This window comes from Carcharhinus amblyrhynchos, chromosome 4 (genome assembly GCF_965287045.1).
Source record: "Carcharhinus amblyrhynchos chromosome 4, sCarAmb.v2.hapA, whole genome shotgun sequence".
Lineage (NCBI taxonomy): Eukaryota > Metazoa > Chordata > Chondrichthyes > Carcharhiniformes > Carcharhinidae > Carcharhinus > Carcharhinus amblyrhynchos.
Genome location: NC_137327.1, coordinates 91,760,390 through 91,786,412, shown reverse-complemented (window position 1 = coordinate 91,786,412; position 26,023 = coordinate 91,760,390). Strand labels below are relative to the sequence as shown.

Below are 26,023 nucleotides of genomic sequence, written 5' to 3'. Positions count from 1 at the left end.
GAATAATAATTTGTCAATTTTAACATTTGACCAATTCGTTGTCTTAATAATATTAACCTTCGCCATGCATGATAGCACAGTGATTAACACTGCTATTTCACATACCAGGGACCTGGTTCAATTCCTGGCTTGGGTCACTGTCTGTGTGGAGTTTGCACATTCTCCCCATGTCTGCATAGATTTTCTCTGGGTGCTCCAGTTTCTTCCCACATTCTCAAAGACCTGCTGATTAAGTGCATTGACCCCAACAGGTGCCAGACGGTGGCGATTAGGGGAATTTCAACAGTAACTTCATTGCAGTGCTAATGTAAGCCTTACCTGCGACTAATAAATAAACTTTACTTTGATGCTGATTTCCACAAAAATGAGAGATGGTTCATTTAAGACAGAGATGAGACATTTTGTCTTGATGGTTGTGAGTTTCTAGCTTTATTAACAAAAGGGTGAAATGTTATTGAGGGTTTGATTTGATTTATTATTGTCATATTAGCATACAGTGAAAAGTATTGTTTCTTGTGTGCTATACAAAGCATACCATTCATAGAGAAGGAAACAAAAGGGTGCAGAATGTAGTGTTACAGTAAAGCTAGGGTATAGAGAAAGATCAACTTAGTGCAAGTAGATCCAGTCAAAAGTCTGATGGCAGCAGGGAAGAAACTGTTCTTGAGTCAGTTGGTATGTATCTCAGACTTTTGTATCTTTTTCCGGATGGAAGAAGGTGGAAGAAAGAATGTCCAGGGTGCGTGGGGTCCTTAATTATGCTGGCTGCTTTGCCGAGGCAACGAAAAGTGTAGACAGAGTCAATTGGTGGGAGGCTGTTTTGCATGATGGATTGGGCTACCTTCATGACTTTTTGTAGTTTCTTGTGGTCTTGGGCAGAGCAGGAGCCATACCAAGCTGTGATGTAACCAAAAAGAATGCTTTCTATTGTGCATCTATAAATGTTGGTGGTAGTCAGGAATATGGGGTTGAAGTTACAAGCAGATCAGCCATGATCTTATTGATAGAGCAGGCTCAAGGGGTTGAATGGCCTACTTGTCCTAATTTGTATGTTGATTCATCAGGAATGATTGCAAGACCTGTTTTTTCTGTTTTTTGCATAACTTTATCAGCTGCTGGGAAAAACATATGACCAATTTGATTATTCAAGTCTGTTTGAGACAACTCCAAAACTACATCAAGGTATTATGATTTGACAGCATTCAGTTATAAAGTCTCTACTAACTTGACTTCTGCTCAGGTAATCATTACATATTTAAGCTATTTGTTGAAGAAAATTTGCAAATTGAAAGGTGCCTGTAAATTTCTACTTCAGGCCAGATTAAAACACCCTGGGCTTTGACTGTCTTTCCATTATGTTAAACTATTTGAAGAACATCTATCAGACTTCACAAAATTTTCTGTAGATAAATATATGCCAGCAGATCTCCCCACTGTTACTTGCAGTAAATTAGTTCATTTACATTTGACTCTCTTCACACTAACTTCATTGCAGTGTAAGCATTACTTGTGACTAATAAATAAATAAATCATCTCAGTGGGAAGGAATAATGTAGAAAAATTTCAATCTCCTCTGCTCATTGCAAGTGTTTGACAAAGGCCAGATTGCTACTTGTGGATTAGGAAGGCAAAATGCTGCATGCACAATTTGGGGCTCTGAGATATTGCTGGAATGCAGCACAGGGAAGCCCTCCTGGAGAAATATCAGTGGCATGCTGCTGACAATGCTATTATGTTGCAGTACCACAGGAGTCAAGATGCTGCTCAGTGGAAGTGGCGCAGAGAGTGGATGCAAAGACACATGGGGCAAAGATGACTCTCTCTCGGTGGGGGATTAGGACCTAAATCCTGTTCCATTAGATTTACAGGGCCACCATAATACTTGCATGGCTTTACAAGTTGGATAGGAGTTTGTAAAGGCAAAAATATTTTTCACCAATGAGAGGGGAAAATGGTTACTCATTTTTCCGGTGAAGAGCGGTTAACCTTACATTCACATGTTCTAGCCTTAATGGAAGAGTGGAGATCGTATGGAGTGGGGAATAGGCTGGTTCGTAACTGGGAAGAGTGGGTTTGATTTCTTAGGGTTGGCTACACCGATGGGTATCAGGACCAGGTGATTGCAGTTCCCTTCTTAGAGGCCTCCATAGGAAATGACACCTGGTGGCTGAGAGAGGCCAGAAAGGTGGTTACAGTGCTGACAAAGAATTTGATAAATGTTTACCATCTTCATTTAGTTATAGTCTGTCAACTTACACTATTCCAGGAGATAAAATCAGGCTATTTTAAATGCACTTTGCTAGACCAATGCTTAACTTTCAGTGTCAGGATAAGAAATGTGGGCTGGCAACAGACGTTTGTTTTTTTGAGGTGTCGTGCAATATTTTATCATTCATTCGTAGTGTCAAAATCAAAAATTTAACTGATGATCATTCAAGACCTTTTACTGCAGGTCATGACTGTTAATACTATCCCTTGACTAACTTCACATAAAATGTGATGTCCAAAATCTGGTACCCTGTGGAATTAGACTGTGCTGGATTTCAGATTTTCTTGAATTTTGGATTAACTGCCATTAGATTGGAGGGTTTGGACACGTGGGCTGAAATGTTGTGCCTGTTCTAGCTGGCGGAATCTTCATGTCTCACTGACAGCAAGCTCCCTCTTTGGGTTTCCTGGTGCCAGTGGGTTCATAGAATGGGGAAATCCAGTGATAGTGACAGGATCAGATGGTCCTGCTGCCCACCAATGGCGGGCTGCCTCCATCACCACAAAAAACATGTGCTGTGGATGTGGAAAATCCTACCCATGTTTTCTGTTGTCACATAACTTTATCAAAAGGAACATAGTACTGAGTCTTGATCTGGAAATCATAAAGTAGCATTTCCGGAGGCAAATCCAATCTCTGCTGTGATCCGTTCTCTGGGAGTTACTGTAAACAAATAGATCCCAGGTTTTGTTGGAAGAAATTAATGGACTCACCTCCCATTACAGGAGGGCTATTTGCAAACATTGTTGACTTAATGCACAGGACATGTAACACAGCTTTATCTGTAACCATAAGTTCCCTTGGACTGTTGACCATAATGGAGGGAATACTCCACTCTATCCTGCTGGTGGAACATGTAGCTTTGTGTCTGCAGAATAAAGAAGAGGCAGGCAGATCTTAAAATGCTGCAGGTCCTCTGTGCACACAGCTCTCGCTGATTCTATCTTCTGTGATCAGCCCAAAATTGTCACCTTCATTTCACACTTTATTTCCGACTGTAGTCTGGGAGCGGTGCCAGATCTCCCTAGGAAAAAATAATCTGTTTTATGAATAGCTGGACTTTGGAAATACCTGTATCACATTGCAGTTTGTGGTACCTTGTGATTTGCTGTTGTGTTTCCTACATTACCATAGCAAAAACACGTTAAAACATAATTCACTTACTGTAAAGTACAGCAGTACACCTAGGTCATGAAAAGTACTGTATAAATACAAGTTTGTTGTTTTTACCTTTTTATCTCAGTCTTTGGTTAAGGAGGAAATCTTTCCATTAAATAGCAGCTATTTACAGTTACCTAAAAGCAATAGCAAATCTGTGAGAAAATAATTCCATTTCTTTGGGTGGTGTCCTGAGCCCAACAATTTTCAGCTACTTCAATGATTGAAGGAGTCTGTGTCTGCAGCAGCAAGAACTGGACCATATTCAAGCTTGGGCTGATAAGTGGTAAGTAACATTTCGACCACACAAATGCCAGACAATGGCTGTCTCCCACAAGCCAGAACTAACTATATCACCTTGACATTCAATGACATGACCATTATGAATCCCCACTATTAACATCCTTGACTGGACCAGCTACATAAATACTGTGGCTATAAGTGCAGGTCAGATACCAGGAATTCTGCAGTTGACTCCTGATTTCCCCCAAAGGCTGCCCACTTTCTACAAGGCTCAAGTCAGGAATGTGATGGAATATTCTCCACTTGCTTGGATGAGTGTGGCTCCAACAATATTCAAGTTTGACACCATTCAGGTCAAAGTACAGCATGTTTGATTGTCACACCATCCACTATGTTAAACATTCAGTCCCTTCCCCATTGACACAATGGCAGCAGTGTTCCCATCTGCAATATGAACTGCAACAACTTGTCAAAGTTCTTTGACAGCATCTTCCAAACCCCAAACTCTCCTACCCAACAGAACAAGGACAACAGCCACATGAGCACACCACCCCTCCAGAGTTCCCCTGCAAACCCCATAATATTCTAAGAACTATATTGTTCTTCCTTCTTTGTCACTGGATCAAAAACCTGGAACTCACTTCATCATAGAACTGCATGGATGGTGGGCTCACCATTACCTTTTCAACAATTAAGAATGGGCATTGAATGCTAGTCTTGTCAGCAATACGCATATCCCATGGACAAAAAGCTTCACTTGGATATCTAAATGATCGTGTTAAAACTTCAAAAGATATGAAAATGCAACGAAGGTTTGAGGGGAGGAGTTAAGTAGAAATAACAGGCAGTGCTTTAGAATTACTATACTGCAGAAATAGACCATTCGGCCCATTGAATCTGCACCGACAACAATCCCACCCAGACTCTTGTGACCCCACGTATTTACCCTGCTTGTCCCCAACATTGAGGGGCAATTTAGCATGGCCAGTTAACCGTACCTGCATACCTTTGGAGTGTGGGAGGAAACTAGAGCACCCGCAAGAAATCTATGCAGACACGGGGAGCATGTGCAAACTCTACATAGTCATCGGAGGCTGGAATTGACCTGGGTCCCTGGTGCTTGCCACCGTGCCGCCTTTTGCACTGGACAGAAGGCTGGGTGAATGTGTGATATCCTTACACTGAAAACCCCTTATCGACATAATTGGTGGTGTAGAGTGTCTGATGCATTCAGCATAGAAAAAGCTACCATAAAAATCTTCAATGAAATATTTGTCGCATGTTGCACTGTCCACATATAATATCAAACATATGCAAAAATGTTGTACTTGAAAAGGATTGTATTTTTATTTTTCAATATTGTATTGTAGTACTAGATACATATGAGGGAGGTAATGGCATAATGGCATTAACGTTGTGCTAATAATCCAGAGACTCATGATAAGTCCTGGGAACCCAGGTTCAGATCCCACCCTGATAGGTGATGGAATTTGAATTCAATTAAAAAAATGGAATTAATCTCTAATGAAACCATTATCAATTGTCTTAAAAACCCATCTGGTTTGCTAATGCCCTTTTTTAGGGAAGGAAATCTGTTGGCCTATATCTAACTACAATGACAGAAGTGTGGTTTACCCTTAAATGCCCTCTGAAATGGCCCAGCAAACTACTCAGTTCAAAGGCATTTAGGGAACAAATGCTACCAGGAAAGAAAAAGAATATCACTGAAAAGCAAGGTCATTGAATTTGTTCTAGGCAGTGAGATAGACATTTGGTAGACAATGGAGTCAAGGGCTATGGGGAGGCAGTTAGCAAAGTGCAGCTGAGACATAACTAGATGATCTATTGAATGGCTAAGCAGATTCTAAGGGCCAAATATGTTCCTATGCTAAACAACATTAGAAATTAGCCGTGACAATGAAGAAATCTAATTTATTTTAGACTGGAGGAAGGGGGGATGATTTTTCCAATCTGTGCATTGCTCTCGCAGCACAGTGGGCTGGGAGACATCAGCAGATCCCATTTAGCGGGCACCCTGTTGGCTGCCACATCCTCCACGGAGATGATTTCCATATTAAAATTTGTATTTCAATATCGTTAGCAGGCCTGGACTGAAGTCTCGGACCCACTAGCTTCTCTCCCCTTCCTGCCAGGTGTGGTTCACTCCAGTGGGGTTTATGACAGCTCTCCACAAATGGGGAATTGGCAGCCAACCCCACTGAAGGAAGGCCATGGAGGCCCTCCAGAATGTTGATAGTAAGGGGAGTTTCCCCTGGGCATTGCCAACCTGGCAGTGCTAATCTGGCCACCTGGCACTGCCCAAGGGGCACCTTGACACTGCCCACTGGGCATTGGGTGAGGCAGGGGTATTGGGGAGCTGGCCCAGTGATATCTGAGAGGCCAACAATCAGGAAGTGTGGGAATTGGAGGGACAGTGATGAGGGATTTCCTGTGCTAGCCAACGATTGAGCTGGCCAGCAATCAGGACGCCGACAGTGCAGGGCTACTGTGCATGCACCGATCTTGCTATGACAGATTGGCACGTGCGCAGTGGCCCGCTCAGTGCTATGCTGCTGGCCTCTCCAGCAGGAATAGGCTCCGCCTCTGATTTTCAACATGAATCTCCCTGAGGCACTCTGCAGTGCAGTGTGGGAGATTCATTTTTAAAATCCTGCTTTAAAACAACCAGCATGAGTTGTTCAGTTTTTATGTGACTTCAGCACTTAGAATTTTTTTGGAAGAATTCTGGCCCCAGTGTGAATTTCCTAGCTTTGATCCATCATAATTTTCAGCATAACTTGCTATTAGCAATCAGTTGGGACAGCAACATGCCTGAAGTCCATGCCTGATGAAAAGGTGGACTTTTATGCAATTGTAGCCATGTTGAAGCTTACTTGCTTATAAGTGAAGTTGCTGAGGAATAGCATATAGATATTGAACAGGAAAGGTTCAAGGGAGGGACTTTGGGTTATTTCAGAGGTAACCATGAAGGCATAGGAGTTGCAGTGACTGCTGCTTGGCTAGAATGTGATTCTAACAGGTTACAGCACTTCAAAACAATCACATTTGATAAAGCACTTTGTTTTGGCTTGCAAGGTGCTATATTAGAATAAATATTATGTAGTTTAATTGGGTTCAGTGTTACTCCAGTTGCGTCATGATTCAATTAAGTCACAATTCACAAACAGTAATGCAACTTTTTTCCCTCAGCTATGAGAGCTATGAAGAAACTGAACTCAAGTCAAATACTCGTGATACAACCTTCAGCAGTGGAGGATGTGACTATGAGTTGTCAGATGAGGATGAAGATGAGGAACAGAGACATGGACCAAGTGTTCTTAATGAGGTACAACTGAGCGAAGATGAGGAAGACAGCGAGGAATTCCACTCCATTGAAGGGGACAGCGATATTGACTCTGATATAGAAACATGAACACATTGTGTTACAGAATTGGTTATGTAGATGACCATAATAATCTGTTGTGTGTGATGAGACAGGGAGGAGCCAACAATCACAGATTGTTGGTGGTCGATTTAATCGACAGATGTTACTGTGACATCACAGGGCTTCAAGTTGGATTATTTGAGCAGAGCATAAGTAAATGTTTGCTATATTGCCCAGTACACGTTTATTGTTGTGTAGCCGGATAATAATCCTGTACAAAATTTGAGAGCAAATGCAAAACCCAGTAACAAACTGTGCTTCACACCCAATACATTACATTTTGTATACAAGACTGTTCCTGGAAACTGGACAAAGATTGTGTGTAAAAGGGGTTTGAGAATTTGTATTTTTTTTGTTCGTAAGGTCATCGTGAACTGTGTTCACTATCAGTGATGGTGCATCCTGGACCTTAAAAACTGCTCTGAATAGGTGTAAAAACAAATATTAATCTTGTTACTTTTCTAGGAAATGTTTATTTTTGATGAGACATGGATGCCAAATAGTGATTCTGCTCATTTTTGTTCATTGTCTTAGCTTTCTGCACAATTGCAGCTTTTATTTTTTAATTGATCATCTGATTTTTTTTAAAAATAAATTGTCACAACATCTTACTAAAAGACATGACAACTGAAGAATACTTTGCCGAGTTCCGAGTGATGAACTAGTAATGAATTAATATTCACATTGATTATGGGAAGAATGGATTGTTATCTGCCCAATTTTACATTAATTTGAGGATATGAACAGCAAGAAGTGGAAAGTGGACAAAATTGAACAATGAGGAAACAAAAAAGTCAATCCCAGATTAAAAATATAATTGTGTTGGAAGATAAAAATACTTAAGAGTGAGCAATAGTAATTTCAAGAAATTAGTATACACTGTGGAAACATACGATCAAAAACAACAATATTTTGGCTAACAGTTCCTATTTCTACGCGACTTAGATAAATAACTCTTATCTGAGTTTTAAATTTTGATATTTGTCTTAAATCCTTCTTGTAAAAATATGTCCATAATTTGACTTCCATTTCTGTATCATGATTACATCCCAATGATTTGGTGGGTAAGAGCACTACTTTATGCCCTTGTAAGCTCATCACCTAGCTGGCTCCATCATCTTTCCCAATATGTACTTAGCTGATTTCAGTATCACGAGTTAGGAATTCTGGTCCTGATCTCAAAACAGTGACACCCATTGGAAACCACTAAGGTGGTCACTAGGTGAGCATTGGCTTGACTGTGATGGTCTGTGCAGCCAAATACACTGCTTGCATTTACTGTCTGTACTTAAAGTGAAGAATTGCCAGTTGGTTAAATACAGGAGTACAGTTGGTACCCATAAAACTGTACAGTTGATCAGTGCCTTGGGTGGGGGATAATTTTGGCAAAAAAAATCATGTGTTTTGATGATTATGATCAGACGAAGTAACTTGACTCTCCTCGTTACATTCTGTGATGTGCATGTTGCAATTTTGTAACATCTTATGTCAGTTGTAAATGACCAACTAAAACTACTGTTCGAAATGCCATTGTTTAAAACGTCAGAATTTTGAAAACCAAAATGTTACATCTAAATTGCTGAGAAATTGTTAGTCCATCCTATATATTGTGAAAATTGTTGTAAATCTCAGGTAAAGATAATACCTTTTCAGTGTTCATTGCTTTTAGTTTTTATTTCTGCTTTTCAGAAGCAAGTGACATACACTTGCTGCCTAAAATCTGTATTCAGATGATTTTTATTGAGTAGATTTTTCTACTTTGGAGCTGTTCTTCAGGGATTGTTCTGAATGAATTTTGGGATTTTTCAATTAATAAATATTGTGATTGCCATTTTATAAAAGTTAAAGATTCAAAGAACAAAACCCAGATCACAAGACTGAAAGAAGTGCATTGTTATAAAAGGAAGCAGAGGCAGAATGGGATGACTTGAAAGAAAGGAATTCAATATATGAGTTGAAGAGCCTCTTTAGGTTAGTGAGGACTGGGTTAGTGGCTGAATAAAACATAACACTACCAGTTCTATTAAGGACAAATTAAGAGTTCTATGAGGATGTGAGACTTCCAGATAGGATAGTAAAGGAATAAAGTACAAAGGTGATAAAAGAATGACTGCAAGAACGGCTTTGAGATGGCTACACAATAAGTCATAAAAGAATGGAGAGTTTTGGATTTGGGGTGATGCTGTTCATCAAGGACAGAAGTTGTTAACCTAGAACTTGGTGTGAGATAGAATATAGGTAGCAAAAATTTGGAACTACTGAAGAATGGTCTGAGTGCAATGTTGTAAGTCAGAATGGAATGAGGTGAGGTTAGAGAACAGAGGTATTGGAGAAGGAGTATGTAGATTGTGTTAAAGCCTGCAAAGAAGTTGAGGGAAATTGCACTATGGTCAGAGTCATTTGGGGGATTTGTCATTTCTATTAGGACCACTTCAGTTCTGGAACAGGGATTAAAAGCGTGCAAAAATAAAGTTGCAGAAAGGATAGACATGGATGTTGGAGACATTGGGTGGAATTTTACTGGTTTGCCCAATCCATTTAAATGGGTGAGAGGCTGAATAAGTTATTTAAATATATTGTGATGTTGATTTGCATGGCATTAGTGCACTTGGTGCTGAATCGTTTGGGTTTGCTTGCCTCGTTGATAGAACCAAAGGTCCTTGAGGCCCCCTAAAAAGACTGAGGAAAGGAGGGGGTGCCCCTTGGACAGCAGCAGCCTGGCATGTCAGTAATGCCCAAGGGGTGGGGTCTATGGGGGTGGAGCGGGCCTATAGAGGTGGCGCCTGATCAGAGAGGGAGGGAGACTCTCAGCCACTCTGCATGTGATCAGTATGTACTAACAGTTTGAATTCATGTTTGTTCATTTGGGTAAACACAAGTGGAGAACGGTATAACAGAATAGTTCAGAGCAAAATGTCAGTTGGAAATAGATGCGAGACGAAAAAAAGTAACCTGTCAGTTATGTATGAAATTTGGGAAGAAGTTACACTGGGCTTGATATAACTGAATTCAGCTATGTTAATAAAAAATTCCAACTTTAGGTCAAAACATTCTGCACTGATGGTACAATTGTATTGTGAATGCACCCTATGTAGTATTGCAAGGTTTCATGCAAAATGTATATGGTATACATCGTTGCCTTGTCTTACAACCTTGCAGCTAGCATTCAAAATTATTCTAAATGAAGTCAGTGCATAAAACCATCCCATTCATTTTTATTCTACCAACTTTTGAGAAAGACCAAAAGATATATTCCCTCAGAACATTCAATTATTTTCTCTTACATTTCACCCATTACAGTTAGAGTTAAATGTAGAGTTGTTTGTCCTTCACAAATTAAATATGAAAGCATTGACTTTATAAACCCGTGTGCATAATTGAAGACAGACTGGAGGGATTTAGTTGGGCTCAGAGCGAAAGTGAGCGACGTCGAGCAAAACAGTAAAATTAACAAATCATTATTTTTCAAGGGCTAACTGTGGGACTGCCAAGGTCAGGCCGCTCTGATACTGTGCTTTTCAAACTGGATTAATGAAGTTTTCTATGACAACATGACAGCTGTACCTGTGCTTATGATTATGTCTTCCTATAATCATATCTCTTAGTCTCAACAATTACCTTTCCAAGGTGCTTCACAGGAATGTTATAAGCAAAATTTGACTTATTTTGAAATAGGGAGATATTAGGTTGGAGGGCCAAAACCTTCATTGAAAAGGTAAATTTTAAAGAGTGTCTTAAAGGAGGAAAGAGAAATGGTGAGATTTAGGGAGAAAGTTCCAGACCATAAAACCTTGGAAGCTGAAGGCACAGGCACCTATGGGACCCAATTCAAATCAGTGATGTTGAGGTCAGGACGAGAGGAGTGCAAGTATCTTGGATGGCTGGATAGATCAGATAGGAAGGGGCAAGACTATAGTGGATTTGAAAACAAGAATGATATTTTTAAAATTAAAACATTTTCTAACTGGGAACACAATTTGATGGATGTACAGGACTTCATTTGGGTTAGGAAAGGAGCAGCAAAATTTTGGATGATAACTTGAGGGAGGGTAGAATGTGGGAGCCAGCCAGAAGAATGTTAAAATAGTCTTGAGATTACAAAAGCATGGATGAGGGCTTCAGCAAATGAGCTGAGACAGGGTGGAACTGGGTAATGTTACTGATGATGTTTGGATTTATGGATGCAGGTTCAGATATGACATAAACAGCCTCTACATTAATTCATTCTCTTCAATCCGGTGTGCTTTCTAGTTATCTGACTTTTCATCTCTTTGCAATTGTGCTTTTTTTTGGTTCTCTATATTATCTCCATTCTGCTTAAAAAGAGGAGCCATTTGGCCCTTCAGGCCTGCTTTGCCATTCATTATGATCATGGCTGATCATCTAACTCAATAGCCTGATCTGCCTTTCCTCCTTATGCATTGATCCCCTTTGCCTCAAGTGCTATATCTAACTGCTCCTCGAAAACATTCAATGTTTTGGCCTCAACTAATTTCTGTGGTAACAAATTCCATAGGCTGAACACTCTGAGGAAGAAATCTATCCTCATCTGTCCTAAATAGTCTACCCTGTATCGTCAGACTGTGACCCCTGGTTCTAGACACTCTAACAATCAAGAACATCTTTTTTGTATTTATTCTGTCTAGTCCTGTTAGAATTTTATACGTGTCTATGAAATCAGCCTTCATTCTTCTGAACTCAAATGACTACAATTCTAACTGACTCAGTCTCTTCTCATACGTCAGGATTAAAGTACATCCAGGTGTCACCAAGTTCTGCCCCTGTCTCAGCTCATTCACTGAAACCTTTTCTGCACACCTAGAGCTAGAACATCCTCAGGTAAGGAGATCACAACTGTACACACTATTCACTAAGTCCATGTACAATTGTATCAGGACATCCTTGCTCCTGTACTTGAAACCTTTTGCTATGATGGCTACATATCATTTGACTTTTTTACTGCCTGCTGCAGCTTCATGCTTACCTTCAGTGACTGGTGTAATGACATCTAAATCTTGTTGCACACTCCTAATTTATGGCCATTCAAATGGTAGTCTGCCTTCCCATTTTTGCTACCGAAGTGGATAACCTCACATTTATCCAAAATGTACTACATCTACAAATCATTTGCCCGCTCACTCAATGTGTCCAAATCTCGCTGAGCGACCTGTACATTCTCCTCACTGCTCACCCACCCACCTAGTTTTGTGTTGTCTGCAAATTTGGAAAAATTACATTTAGCTCCTTCACCTAAATCATTAATATATATAATGAATGGGGTCACAGCACTGATTCTTGCGGTACCCTGCTAATCACTCACTACCTACCATTTGAAAATAGCCTGTTTAATTCTACTTGTTTTCTGTCTGCGAACAAGTTTTCAATCCATCTCAATACACTACCCTCAATCCAATGTGCTTTAATTTTACATGCTAATCTCTTTTGTGGGACTTTGTTGAAAGTCTTCTGAAAGTCCAAATAAAACGCATCCACTCGTTTCCCCCTCATCAATTCTACTAGTTACATTCTCGAAGAATTCCAGTAGATTTTCTTTTCATAATTTCCCTTTCATAAATTCATGCTGACTCTTTCCAATCCTGCCACTGTTTTCCAAGTATTTTACTATAAAATCTTTGATAACAGATTCTAGAATATGCTTCACGACCAATGTCAGGCCTGTTTTCTCTCTAAATCACTTTTAAATAGTGGGGTTACATAAGCTACCCTCCAATCTGTAGGAACTGTTCCACAGTCTACAGAATCTTGGAAGATAACTGCTAATGCATCCAGTATTTCTTAAGCCATTTCCTTAAGTTCTCTGGGGATTTACCGGCCATCAGTTTCCCTAACACAATTTCTCTAATATTGATCTACTTTAGGATCTCTAATTTCTCTTGTGAACCATAGTTTGGCCATCTTTCCTGTGTGCCTGACAGGAGTAAAAATTATTGCAGTTCAACCACACACTCCTTGAACGTTTGCCATTAAGAGACTGAGGGATTTGAGGTTGTTTTCGTTAGAAAGAAGGCGGCTGCGAGGGGACCTTATTGAAACATATGATTAGAGGTTTGGATAGGGTGGACAGTGATAGCCTTTTTCCTCGGATGGAGAAAGCTAGCACGAGGGGGCATAGCTTTAAATTAAGGGGTGGTTATAGGACGGATGTCAGGGGTAGGTTCTTTACCCAGAGGGTGGTGAGGGATTGGAATGCCCTGCCTGCTGCAGTTGTAAATGCGCCTAGTTTGGGGGCATTTAAGAGATCCGTGGATAGGTTTATGGATGGAAAGGGTTTGGTTTAGGTTAGAGGGTCATTGTTTTTTAACTGGTCGGCACAACATCGTGGGCCGAAGGGCCTGTTCTGTGCTGTATTGTTCTATGTTCTATTACCTATCCACAGTTATCCCTTTAAGTAATGTTTTCCAAACTATCGTTGCCAACTCATATCTCTTACTTTAGTTTCCTTTATTAAGATTCAGGACCCTAGTCTCAGAATCAACTACATCACTCTGCGTCTCGATGAAAAATTCTATTCTATTGTGGTCACTCATCCCCAAGGGGTCTTGCACAACTAGATTGCCAATTATTCCTTTCTCATAATACCCTGTCTAGAATGGATAGTTGGTTCAACATGTTGGTTCAGTATATACTCCAGGAGTTCCTCCAATATATATACTCTGAGAGTCATTTGATTTGCCCAATCTGCATGCAGAATAAAATCACCCATAATTACAGATGCTGGTTGGGTGTGTTGACCCAAATAGGCACTGGAGTGTGGCGACTAGGGGACTTTCACAGTAACTTCATTGCAGTGTTAATGTAAGCCTTACTTGTGACTAATAAATAAACTTTACTTTAAAATGTTCCTTTGTTGCATACATCTCTAATTTCCTGTTTAATGTCACCACCACTACAGTTTGGGGGTCTATAAACAACACCTACTAATTTATTTTGCCCCCTGGTGTTTCTTAGCTCTAGCCATAGATCCACATTGTCAAAGCCAATGTTAGTGTTAATTTCCTCTTAAACGCAATGCAACTCCACCACCTTTACCTTGTCTGTCCTTCCTATATATCCGTCAATGTTCAGTTCCCATTCCTGTCACCCTATAGCCATGTCTTCGTAATCCCGACTATATCGTACCCACTTACGTTTATTTTTGCTATTAGTTTATCCACTTTATTGCAAATTCTCTGTGCATTAAGACACAAAGCCTTCAGGCTTATCTTTTTAACATTAGTGTTCCCGTTCCCACTATTGACTTAACTATGATTTATTATAGTATACAGTGAAAAGCATTGTTTCTTGCAAGCTATACAGACAAAAGCATATCTTCAGAGGAGAGGGTGCAGAACATAGTGTCATAGTCACAACTAGGGTGTAGAAAAAGATCAATATGATAGGTCCATTCAAAAGTCTGACGGCAATACTATTTCTCACTGAGGCCCTGTTTGAATCTGACCCCGTTTCCCTGCTGACCACTTCTTACTCCTGTTTTTGAGTTTTGTCCTTGATTCCCCATCCTCTGACGCCTTGGATAGGTTCCCAGTCCCCTGCCACGTTAATTTAAATCTTCCCCAACCACTCCAGCAAGTACCCCCTCAAGGACATCAGTTCCAATCCTGCCCAAGTGTAACGCGTCCAGTTTGCACTGGTCCTGCCTCCCCTAGAAATCAGTCCCAATGCCCCAAGAATCTGAACCCCTCCTGCTCACACCATCACTTCAGCCACATATTCCTCTGATATATCTTGCTATTTCTACAAACATGTGGCACTGATAGTAATCCTGAAATCACTATCTTTGAAGTTCAAACTTTCTTCCTAGCTCTCTATATTCTACTTATATTAGTGTTTCCTCACTTACCATTGACAGGATTCAGATTCTTCATACGTGATCATGTCACTTAAAGTGTGATTCACAGATTGTTGCTGCTTGCTAATTTAAACAACTCAGTAAGTTTAGACTCTACAATCTCCTAAAAACCTATTGATCACGTGCCTTTTGCTTTTCAGGTTTCATGCCTTTTTTTTGTAATAATCCTGTGAACTACTATGGGCCTACACTAAAGGTCATTAGTAGATTCAAAATGTAAAACAAAACTGGAAACATTTAACAGGTTAGGCACTGTCTGTGGAATGAAAACAGAGTGCATGTTAAAATTCAATTATCTTTGATTACAAGGAAAAACTGACTCAGGACATCAATTTAAGATTTTAAGTAAGAAACACACAGGAGGAATTTTTAATATATTCAGTGGTAACGACCTACCCATGAAGGTAGTGGGTGTGGAAACAATGATTTCAAAAGGAAGAGATAGACACATGAAGGAAATGAACTTGAACGGCTATGGGATGCAGCAAGGAATAGGACTGGATTGCCATGCATGTTCTGAAACTAAATGGTGACTCTGACATGAATAATTTAAAAAATGCTGGGAAAAAACTTGGGTTTAGCAGCATTGTAAAGACAAAACCATTAATGTGTTAGTATGACCATCTTTCATTTTCACGTACTTGCTGCCCGAAATCTTATCAACCTACAAACTGCAAATGGTCGACTCACTCATTTTACCATTCACCCACCCTATCCTTTCATCCACCTCTTTCCTCACGTTCCCCTATGCTTTTGAAAATACAGTAACACTGCAGCAGTCGAATATCTGCAAAATTCTGCCTCAAATCATTAAACCTTGAAACCTGATCAAATCAGCTGACAAAGGGTCGTCTACCCTCCAAACGTTGGCTCTATTCTCTCTCCGCTGAGATTTTCCAGTACTTTGTTTTTGTTTCTGATACTTGAAATGAGTTGCATTGCCTCACTACACGAAGTAAATAAAGGCATTTCTAATGTTTAAATGACCGTTCAAATCACTTAAATATAATCACCTAATCGTCAAATTATTTTTCATATTTATCCTTGCGTTGGGTGGCATCCAAGTTCATTTGTCAAACCTCCATATCCTTTCTATAATGTTGTTCAATTAACTGCTGATTTTAGCCCTGGATTTTATAACTTGCCCAACGCACTGGGTTAGTGCAAGAGTCATGAGCTGCGTGTATTATTTCTGAATAATCAACAATTTTACAAGAAACACCGTCTTGTTGATCCATTTCAATTTCTGCTCCTTGTTTTCAGGACACATGACCCACAGCTCCACTACTTCAACTCTAAAATGGCGCCGGCCGCCCACGTGAATGTTCTCGACCTTTCCACACAATCGCGTTTTTCCCTGCGCATGCGTTCCGGTCCCTGTGGCCGCCGCAATGCTGTCGCGCAGCGATACCCCCGCGGTTACAGCGGTGATGAGTGAGATTCACCCTTCAAATGTCTGGTCCTTCCGCAAAAAATAAAAGCTGACCGAATTTGAAACAAAATCCGAATTAAAACAAAAAAAAGCCGAAGAAGACACTCGGCGAAACCTGAATAAATATCCGAAATGCGTCCGATAAAAAAAGGTGGAGGGTTTTTTTTGTCTGATCGGGATGGATTTTTTTTAACGTGTAGGTAGACTCTTTGATGTGAAAATAGTTCCGATTAGAGTTCTCCTCATTCCGGCCGCCATCTGCGCGCGAGAGAGGGCTGAGGGATTGAGTGGGAAGCAGAGTGGGGACAGACAGTCATCAGGACTAGACACCGTCCCTGCCGAGCTGCCAACAGAAACCATGGCGGCACATTGATTCAGCTGTGGCTGCCGTAACAGTTGGCGGGAAGAGGGGGGAAAGGGAAAAAAAAAGACCAGGACCGTCACGTAAACATCGCGGCCCCGGGCCTTGAGGAGGAGGAGGAGGAGGAGGGGGTTGGGGGGAACGGGAAAAGGACAGCCTTCGATTGATTGGGACGGTGAGTCAGACTGAGAGCCGGTTAAAACCTGTCCCGAAAAGAGGAAGGGGGGCCTGGAGTGAGTGAACTCTACCCGCAGCGAGAGCATGGCGGCGTCAGTCGGCGGTGTGACTGACAGCACAGGTGAGAAAGTTTAGAAGGGGAGTGTAATTAATTGACACTGGCTCTTTCACTGAAGTAATCCGGGCACCATGAGGTGTAAATTTAAAATCAAATCAAATCAAATCTTGCTGCGAGTGAGTGGGGCCGACATGATTCGATCGTTATAATCGGAGCCTGAGATCTGGAGTACATTTCAGAGGGGAAAAAAGAAACGCCGTCAATGATAAGTTCCGGGAAGAGGGAACAAGCAACATAAAAGGACGTCTTTATTTTTAATTACGTACCATGTCTATAGCGTACACAATAATATGTAAGAGTACGGGGATACCTTGGTGTGAAAATAGGCCTGTTTTCGTTATTTTAAGATTTCTTTTCTCAGAGTGCATAAACAGAGCATTGGATGAGGAAATACTGTTGCCAACGAGTCTTTAGATTGGAGTGGGTATGGGGAGATGACTATCGTGACAGAATTATTGATCCAAGGCAGTGACAACAACATAGAACAGTTAAAATATCTTTGCCCTACTGTTTTGACAATTCTTGAATATTTTTTAAAGAGGTACTGGTTAATGAGGTTTCTACATTCTACAGCTCTTCTGAAAAGTCTCAGATATTTCACAAACTTTAAACATAAGCGATTTAATGAAAATTTGAGTATATGGGAACTTAACTGCTCACAAATCACCTACCAATTTGAAATAATTGATTATGTGGCCAGATAAAATGGATGTTACTAATATTAGAGGGATAAATTGCATGAGTATCAGTAAACTTGAGTTTGACAGTTTAAGACTTATGGGTAAATGTAGAGAACCTTTGTGAAGATGGATATTTGGGGGAAAAAGGCAGTGACGTACTTGTAAAAACGTGGTAATGGTTTTTCTCCTGTAGAAACTCCCTCTCTAACCACATTTGAATATATCTGTACATCACGGAGTGCAACAGTTCAGGAAGACAGTTCATCACTACTTTTGAGGGCAACTGGAGATGGGCAGTAAATGCTGACCTAGGCAGTGACACCCACATCTGTAAACATTTTTTAACATTGCATATTAGTGTTGAATTTGTAGAATGTAGTCATGAATTTCGAGTTGCAACAATTTTTTCCCAATTTTGTTTGCTGAAGACTTGCGTTTTGCCAAGGGTATGACACAGTGGGCATTTGCCTCGTTCTCGGAGCATTTAATGGTAAGGGCGTTCTGCAAGAGTTTTGGCCTCAAACCACTGTTCGCATATTTAAATATAGTGCATCACACTTAAGCTTATTAGATCTTTTCTGGCCTGTCATACATATACGTGCTCTTCCACCAATGAATGTTGATCAGTGATTGCGTTGCCAATCCACAACAATAATTTTCCTTCATTTAACTGACAGCACTGTTAACTTGGATGGAGAGCAGGGATAAAACCTGGAACTTGTGCACTGCAACTATTCGCTTTTAAACTTCTCATTGAAAGTCCTGTTGACCTGATTGCATGTCCATCCTGATCATATGATTCAAATGCACAAAGAAAATACTGGTGATGGTAAATTATTTTACCAGATGCATGGCATGTACATTTTCCTTTTCTGCTTTAGAATATTTTGAAGTGGAGTAAGAAATTCATAATTACGTTAAATTTGAAAACTAGGGCTCTTGACATATTCCTGCAAATTAATTTTATAATTTATTTGCAAGTCAAAGAATATGACCAGATGGAGATTGAATGCTCGTTAGATTTATCTTCAGTATGTCAAAATATGATTTCCTGAAATTATCGAAGGCCTTTTTAAGCAAAAGTGAGTTTAGTAAAGTTATTTTGAACTATGTTCATATTGCCCATGTGGACTATAAAGCCAGTTAATTATTGCTCCTTATGTGGAAACTGTATTTGAAACCAGAGGCATCCAGGGTGCAAACCCAGCATGAGCAATATGATATAAAGTAACAGATAGGAAAATAACCAGTCAGATACTGTCATCGTACAAATAGGGACCAGTGTTTTAATAGAGGTTAACTTGTACATTTGGGGAGGGTTTAAACTAATTCAGCAAGGAGGAATCAGATAACAGTTGAGCAGGAATGAGATTGGAAAGCAGATATTAATGGCAGTTATAAGTATTGAAAAAAACTGGCAGGACCCAAGTTGAGGTGATTAACAATTGTTGTGTTTGCTATCTGTGATGCAACAAAGTTGGTGAACTGCAGGTGCAAATTGCTACATAGGTATGTTTTCATTAATCAAGACATTGCTCATACAAGTCCAGGAATGGGTTTTTAATGTTCCTACTTTCAAGTGTTCAGAATGATAGAGAAGGAAAAAGGGAGGGAGGCCTGGCGGTATTGATGAATGAAATGAGAGTCTAAATGGAAAAGATTTTCACACTGAGTTCATTGTAGTGTGAGTGTAAGCTTGCTTGTGACTAATAAATTAAATTGAAATTTTTTTTTAAATGATTTGCTGAATATTTCTGGAACCAAATCTGTTCAGCTGGATTTGCATAATTAAGAACTTTTTGAAAATAAAATTTCAAACAAGAAAATAGATGGGCTAATTTCAAAAGTGTTTATCAAAAATAGAATAATATTAAGGGACATGACTGTGTAAAAGTGGTGTTCAGGGTACAGAAGAGATATTGGCACAAGTATTTTCTCAATCATTTTCTCCAGTTCAGCAAGAAGCAGCTTTAGATCTGGTTGTGAGGAGTGAAGTAGATCTGGTTGGTTGTGTTACAGTCAGAAATCATCTAGCATTAACTGAACATAATTTGGTTTAAGATAATTATGGAAAGAGACCAAAAAAAATCAACAATAAAAGTGCTCAACTATGAATTTGAGTGAGAAGGCAGATAGATTGAATAAGGCTGTTGTGGGATGAAACTGTGAAGGAGCATTGAAGGACATTTGAGGAACAGTGTGTTCGGGTAAAACCAGCCATTGAAGTGAAAATATACAGCATTTACAACTTTAAGGTTCCTTGGATAACAAAAATTAAATTGACATTTGTCAGGTGCAAGATTCAATGATTCAGGAAATGCAGGAGGAATTGATAAGTTAACATAGGTTACAAGGAAATATTTTACAAACATATAAATATTAAGGGAAGGTTTACCTATGAAGGACCCGGGGGAGATCTTCATGCAGAGGTGGAGGATGTGATGAAAACATTAAATTAGTACATTGCTTTCCTCAGAGAGGAAGCAAATGATGTGCTGGTTGTACTAAGAGGAAAGTGAGGTTCTGAGACAGGATTAAAGATAGAGGAGACATGTTACTGAAAATGGCTTAAGCCATCTGATCTAGATGGGTGCATCTTGGGCTGCTGAAAGAAGTAAAAGCAGAACTCAAGAAGCATTGGTCAAAATCCTTCGAACCCCATTGAACACAGGAGAAGTGTCGGAGTTTGAGGTTTGCTTATATACCATTACTCATGAACTGGGAGAATGTTTAAATCAGGGCGCTACGAGCCAGGTGAGTTAACCTCAGCAGTGGGGAAGTTATTCCTTAGTTATTGCAGATAAAATAAACTTTGATTTAGAAAGACGTGGATAAATGAAGGAGAGCCCATGTGGATTTGTTAAAGGTAAAATGTGCATGACTGATGATTTGGATAGTGCAGTAGGTTGATCAAGATGGTGCGAAGGATATGAAGGCCTGATACGTATTCAATAAATGCTTTATGGGAGGCTTATTGGCAAGTTTGTTGGAGTCTAATCTAACTCACACAAACGACGATGGTTGTGGTAGTTGGGGGACTAATCACTCCGACCTTGGACGTTACCCCAAGGAACTCCTGCAGCAATGTTCTAAGCCCTATCATCTTTAATTGATATATCATTGATGGGCATCAGTTTAAGGTGAGGATTAAGTGGTTTGGAAGGGATCTGAGGGAAGAAAATTTCACTGAGGGTGGTGGAAATATGGAATGCAGTGCTGAATGGTGGTGGAGGCAGGTATTCTCTCAGCATTTAAGAAGCATCTGGGTGAGCACTTAAATTGTCAGGGCACAATAAGCTGTAGGCTTATTTGATGATTGGCTGAAGGGCCTGTTTCTGTGCTGTATGACTGACTTTTTGTCCAGCATCAGGTCAAAAGTGGGGATGTTTGCTGTTAATTGCACAAAGTTTAATATTATTCACAACTTCTCATATTGCACATGGACACAGTTTCAGTAAGACCTGGATGATATCTGGCATTGATCATCCCAATCAGAGACCATCTCCCCATGACATTCAGTAGCATTGCTATTGCTGACTCCCTGTTAACATCCTGGTTACGTTTGACCAAAAACTAATTAAACCAGCCACGTAAATACTGTGGCTACAAGAGCAGGTCAGAAACATTGAATTCTGTGGTGAATGATGCAATATTCTCCACTTTTTTTTTGCTACCATCCAGGACAAAGCAGCCAACTTGATTAGCACCTTAAACATTCACTCCCATGACAGCAGTGTGTACCATATACAAGATGCATATCAGCAACTTGCCAAAACTACTTTGATGCCAAGCAAGTCTGTGACTTGCAAAATGGACATGGGCAGCAGCAGTTCATTGGAACAGCACTATTTGCAAGTTCCGTTGAAGACACGCATCATCTTGATTTGGCACTAGTTATAATTCATTCACTGCTGAGTCAGAATCCTGGAACTCCCCAACAGCACTATAGATGCACCTGCATCAAATGGGACTCTAGCCGTTCTAAAAGATGGCTCACTACCACCATCTCAATTCGGGATGACAACATGGCTTTGCCAACGATGCTTGCATTCACAAAGAATAAAAGAGCCAGTGGCATCAAATGGATGAATGTTTTTCAGAATGTGTCCATTTTAGGTTTGTAATTTTTATTAACTCTCTAGACTTTGCTGTAGAGAGCAGCATTGTAATATTTATAGGTAAAGTTTGGTAAAATACCAGATTATGGTGACAATAGTGCAGGATTCAGGATGACTCAGGCAGGAAAATGACACATGGTGTGTGGATGAAGTGGTGCATTTGGGAAGGACCAGTATGGGAGGGAGGACTGCAATGATAAATGGCATGATTTTGAAAAGGTGTAGATGAGTAGAGATGCCCAGAAGTCTATTTTCAGAAATCCTTAAAATTAGTGGGATGAATTATAGAATCCCTACAGTGCATAGAAGGCCATTCGGCCCATCAACTTTGCACCGACCACAATCCCACCCAGGCCCTATTCCCGTAACCCCTCCTAGGTTTTCTCCGAGTGTTCGTTTCCTCCCACAGCCCAAAGATATGTGGGTTAGGTTGGCCATGCTAAATTGACCCTAGTGTCAAGGAGATTTGCAGAATAAGTATATGGGGTTATGGGAATAGGGTCTGGGTGGGATTGTGGTCAGTGCAGACTTGATGGGTGAATGGCCTCCTTCTGCACTGTAAAGATTTTATTCTACTATTGTATATTTATTCTGCTAATCCCCCGACACTAGGGTTCATTTAGATTGTGGAGGAAACCCACGTAGACACAGGGAGAATGTGCAAACTCCACACAGTGACCCGAGGCCAGAATTGAACCCAGATCCCTGGCACTGAGAGGCAGCAGTGCTAAGCACTCAGTTTAGTTATGGGTTTATGAATAGAATATAAAATCAAAGGCAGCATGCTTGAATTTCTTGAAGCATTGGTTAGAACTTGGTGTAAAGGAGAGTATATTAAGATATTACTTTGTGAGGGATTTGAGTTATTGGAAAATTAGAACTACTTTCCTTTGGGGATGTGTTAATACAGTAAATGTAAACAAATTATTCCCTTTGGGGATTGGGTCAATAACTGGAGAACGTGGATAAAGAGTCGTGGGAAGAAGTTCTGGAGGTCCGTTGAGAATCATTTTCACTGAGTTGTCGAAATCTGGAATGGTTGTGGAAGCTGCGTACGTAAATAATTTTGAGTAAGATAAGTACTTTATGGATTGTGTATGGTCAAAAAGTGGGGATATTAGATTAAATACAACAGCCCTTCGAAACAGCCAGCACATTCATGGCGCCAGAATGGTCTTCTATGCTGTGAGTTTCAATTCTTCCAAGTATCACCAACACTGACATCTCTCTCAGCAGCAGCAAGGTAATCTCCAGAGTGGCAAAATAAGGTCAGGAAAATACAAGCTCATTCAGGGACAGATCATCTGGATGATTTCTCAGAAGCCTCCTGGAGGGGAGCAGAACATGTTCTCGATGCTTCCGTTAAATTTTTTTTCTTGGCCTTAATATTGTCTGTCTTGGGATGATCAAAATTAGGTTCTGCCTAAGAAACTGTTTAACTGTCCTTGTAAAAAAGGACAATCCAGTGCTTCTTGTTTTGTATTGGATTGCCCTAGCAATGTATCTTAATTTTACTGTGGTCTCTAGGCATTGTGTATTATTTATGTTTATCTAAATGATTCCTGCGAAGTACAGTTGTACTTCCCTGTTGATTTTAGCTCTAATTGTGATGTTTGCTCAATCAAATCTTTACTGTTCACAAACTTGTGGATTGGTCCAGGTCAGTAATCAGAATTATGATATGACATGCAACGACCCTACCAACAATACCTGTGGGATCACTGTGGCTCTATCCTATAACATAGCCTATAGTGTTACATCTAGTCAACAGCTTCTTGAAAATCCAAGAAGACCCTGACAGCCTCTGATTCTGTTAGAAAAGGGACAGGCAGCATCTGTAGATAATCTTAATCAAAGCAATCTTTGACACTAAAATGCGTTATAGAAGTAAGAGGCTCATTGAGCTCAGGCCCCTACTTTTGCGTATTCTTGGGTAATTACTGCTGTAACAACTAGCTTGATTAATTTTGCAACACTTTCTCAGGATTGCATTCATGTTGACACTTGAAACTTTTAAAGAAAACTCTCTTGCTTTATTGGTAATTGAGTGTTGCCTATTGAAGTGAAGATTGATTCAGTGTTACTAATTAAAATGTATGCTGTGTCCTGGTTGCTCACCTAAAACTTCCCTGGGGATTCTTTCAATGTCTCTCTGGAGTCCTTGGTTGCCCTAACAAACCTTTTAAAAATATTTACTGTTGTCACTGCTGACATCCACTATCATCTTTGCTGCCTTTTAAAGGGTGAAAAGCTGCAGCGTGCTACGGTGCAGAGGGACCTGGGGGTCCTTGTGCATGAGTCACAAAATCCCTGTCTGCAGGTGCAGCAGGTGATCAAGAAGGTGAATGGGATGCTGGCCTTTATAGTGAGGGGGATAGAATATAAAAGCAGGGAGGTCTTGCTGCAACTGTACAGGGCACTGGTGAGGCCGCAGCTGGAGTATTGTGTGCAGTTTTAGCTGCCGCACTTGTGCAAGGATATTTTGGCCTTGGAGGGAGTGCAGAACGTAAGAAATAGGAGCAGGAGTAGGCCATCTAGCCCCTCGAGCCTGCCCCGCCATTCAATAAGATCATGGCTGATCTGTCGTGGCTCAGTTCCACATTCCCGCCCTCTCCCCATAACCCTTAATCCCCTTGCCTATCAAAAATCTATCAACCCGCGTCTTAAAAATATTGACGAGGCAGCCTCCACCACTTCAACGGGCAGAGAATTCCAGAGATTCACCACCCTTTGAGTGAAGAAGTTCCTCCTCAACTCCGTTCTAAACCGCCCCCCCCCTTCATCCTGAGGCTGTGCCCCCTAGTCCTCCTGTCTTTTTTGAGCGGGAAGAGTCTCTCCACCTCTATCCTATCCATCCCATTCAACATCTTATACGAGGAGGTTCACTAGGCTGATACCGGAGGTGAGGGCGTTGGACTATGAAGAGAGACTAAATAGATTGGGTCTGTACTTGTTGGAGTTCAGAAGGATGAGGGGGGATCTTATAGAGACGTATAAGATAATGAAGGGTATGGATAGGGTAGAGGTAGAGAGATTCTTCCCACGGACAGCAGGACTAGAGGGCGCAGCCTCAAGATAAGGGGGGGGGAGCAGTTTAGAACGGAGTTGAGGAGGAACTTCTTCACTCAAAGGGTGGTGAATCTCTGGAATTCTCTGCCCGTTGAAGTGGTGGAGGCTACGTCGCTAAATATATTTAAGTCACGGATAGATAGGTTTTTGACAGACAAGGGAATTAAGGGTTATGGGGAGAAAGCGGGAAAGTGGAACTGAGCCACTTCAGATCAGCCATGATCTTACTGAATGGCGGGGCAGGCTCGAAGGGCTAGATGGCCTACTCCTGCTCCTACTTCTTATGTTCTTATGACCGAGTCTTATGCATTTGCATCTTTATTTAATCTGGACAAAAACAATTTTCCTACAGTCTGATTAGTCATTGCAGTTGACCGGTTGCACAGTTTGGCTTTGTTTAACCAGGTGCCCTTTTCACTTGAGGGAGAAATATCCTTTTGTATTTGGAGTTTAAAAACATTCAGTTTTTCAGTTATTTAGTAGTATTTCCACCTTTTGAAGGTTTGCTGTTTTCAACCAATTCAAGTCCTTTGACATCTTTGCAAATCTAGCCCCCAAACTTTAAATATTGATAGGGAATTGTTCAACATTCCCTTTCCACTCTAGATACATGAAGCAAATGTATTTGTTTACTTCGTGTATCTAATCTCTCTTAAGGTTTACTGAATTCTTGATCATCTTCTAATCCAGTATATTCAGTTTAAACGTTTCCAAGGATACTGGTTTATGTTTTTTTTTGTTTTGGTTTCCACTAGAAAAAAGCTGTTCATAATTTCCAAAACATGGAAGAAAAAATGAGCAATCCCTTGTAATAAACTAGAAAGCATAGCCATGATATGCATTAACGCTGAATGGCTTAATCTCTCTTCAGTTTATGGTTGGTCCAATTGTCACAAGTTATGAATAGACTGAGTTCTGTGATTGGTTTAAGCAACCTTTTGGATTTGGAATGTAAATTCTCTTTCAGCCCATGCTGAGGAGATATTTTTAAATAACAATCTCACTGTACCCTTGGGAATAGTGAGAAGTACTGGAAGAATTTGTAAGGCTGACAGATATGTGTTCCATCCATGACTGGGCGGC

General features: G+C 40.4%; 2 protein-coding genes across 7 annotated transcripts in view; both read left to right on the top strand.

The window, feature by feature from the left end:
* taf1 (TAF1 RNA polymerase II, TATA box binding protein (TBP)-associated factor) overlaps window positions 1-9,847 on the top strand; it is a 152,246-nt gene extending 142,399 nt beyond the window's left edge. For 3 of the 4 annotated variants that reach the window (XM_080187538.1, XM_080187540.1, XM_080187539.1), the window contains one exon: window positions 6,881-9,846. In XM_080187538.1, coding sequence (XP_080043664.1) covers window positions 6,881-7,103 — 223 coding nt within the window. In that variant the 3' untranslated portion in view covers window positions 7,104-9,846. Of the gene's footprint in view, window positions 1-6,880 lie in introns of all 4 variants that reach the window. The other variant, XM_080187541.1, reaches the window with a different exon arrangement.
* A 6,814-nt stretch (window positions 9,848-16,661) lies between these two features.
* LOC145342191 (UDP-N-acetylglucosamine--peptide N-acetylglucosaminyltransferase 110 kDa subunit) overlaps window positions 16,662-26,023 on the top strand; it is a 71,529-nt gene continuing 62,167 nt past the window's right edge. For all 3 annotated transcript variants that reach the window (XM_080187535.1, XM_080187534.1, XM_080187533.1), the window contains exon 1: window positions 16,662-17,076. In XM_080187535.1, the coding sequence (XP_080043661.1) occupies window positions 17,040-17,076 (37 nt within the window). In that variant the 5' untranslated portion in view covers window positions 16,662-17,039. The remainder of the gene's footprint in view (window positions 17,077-26,023) is intronic.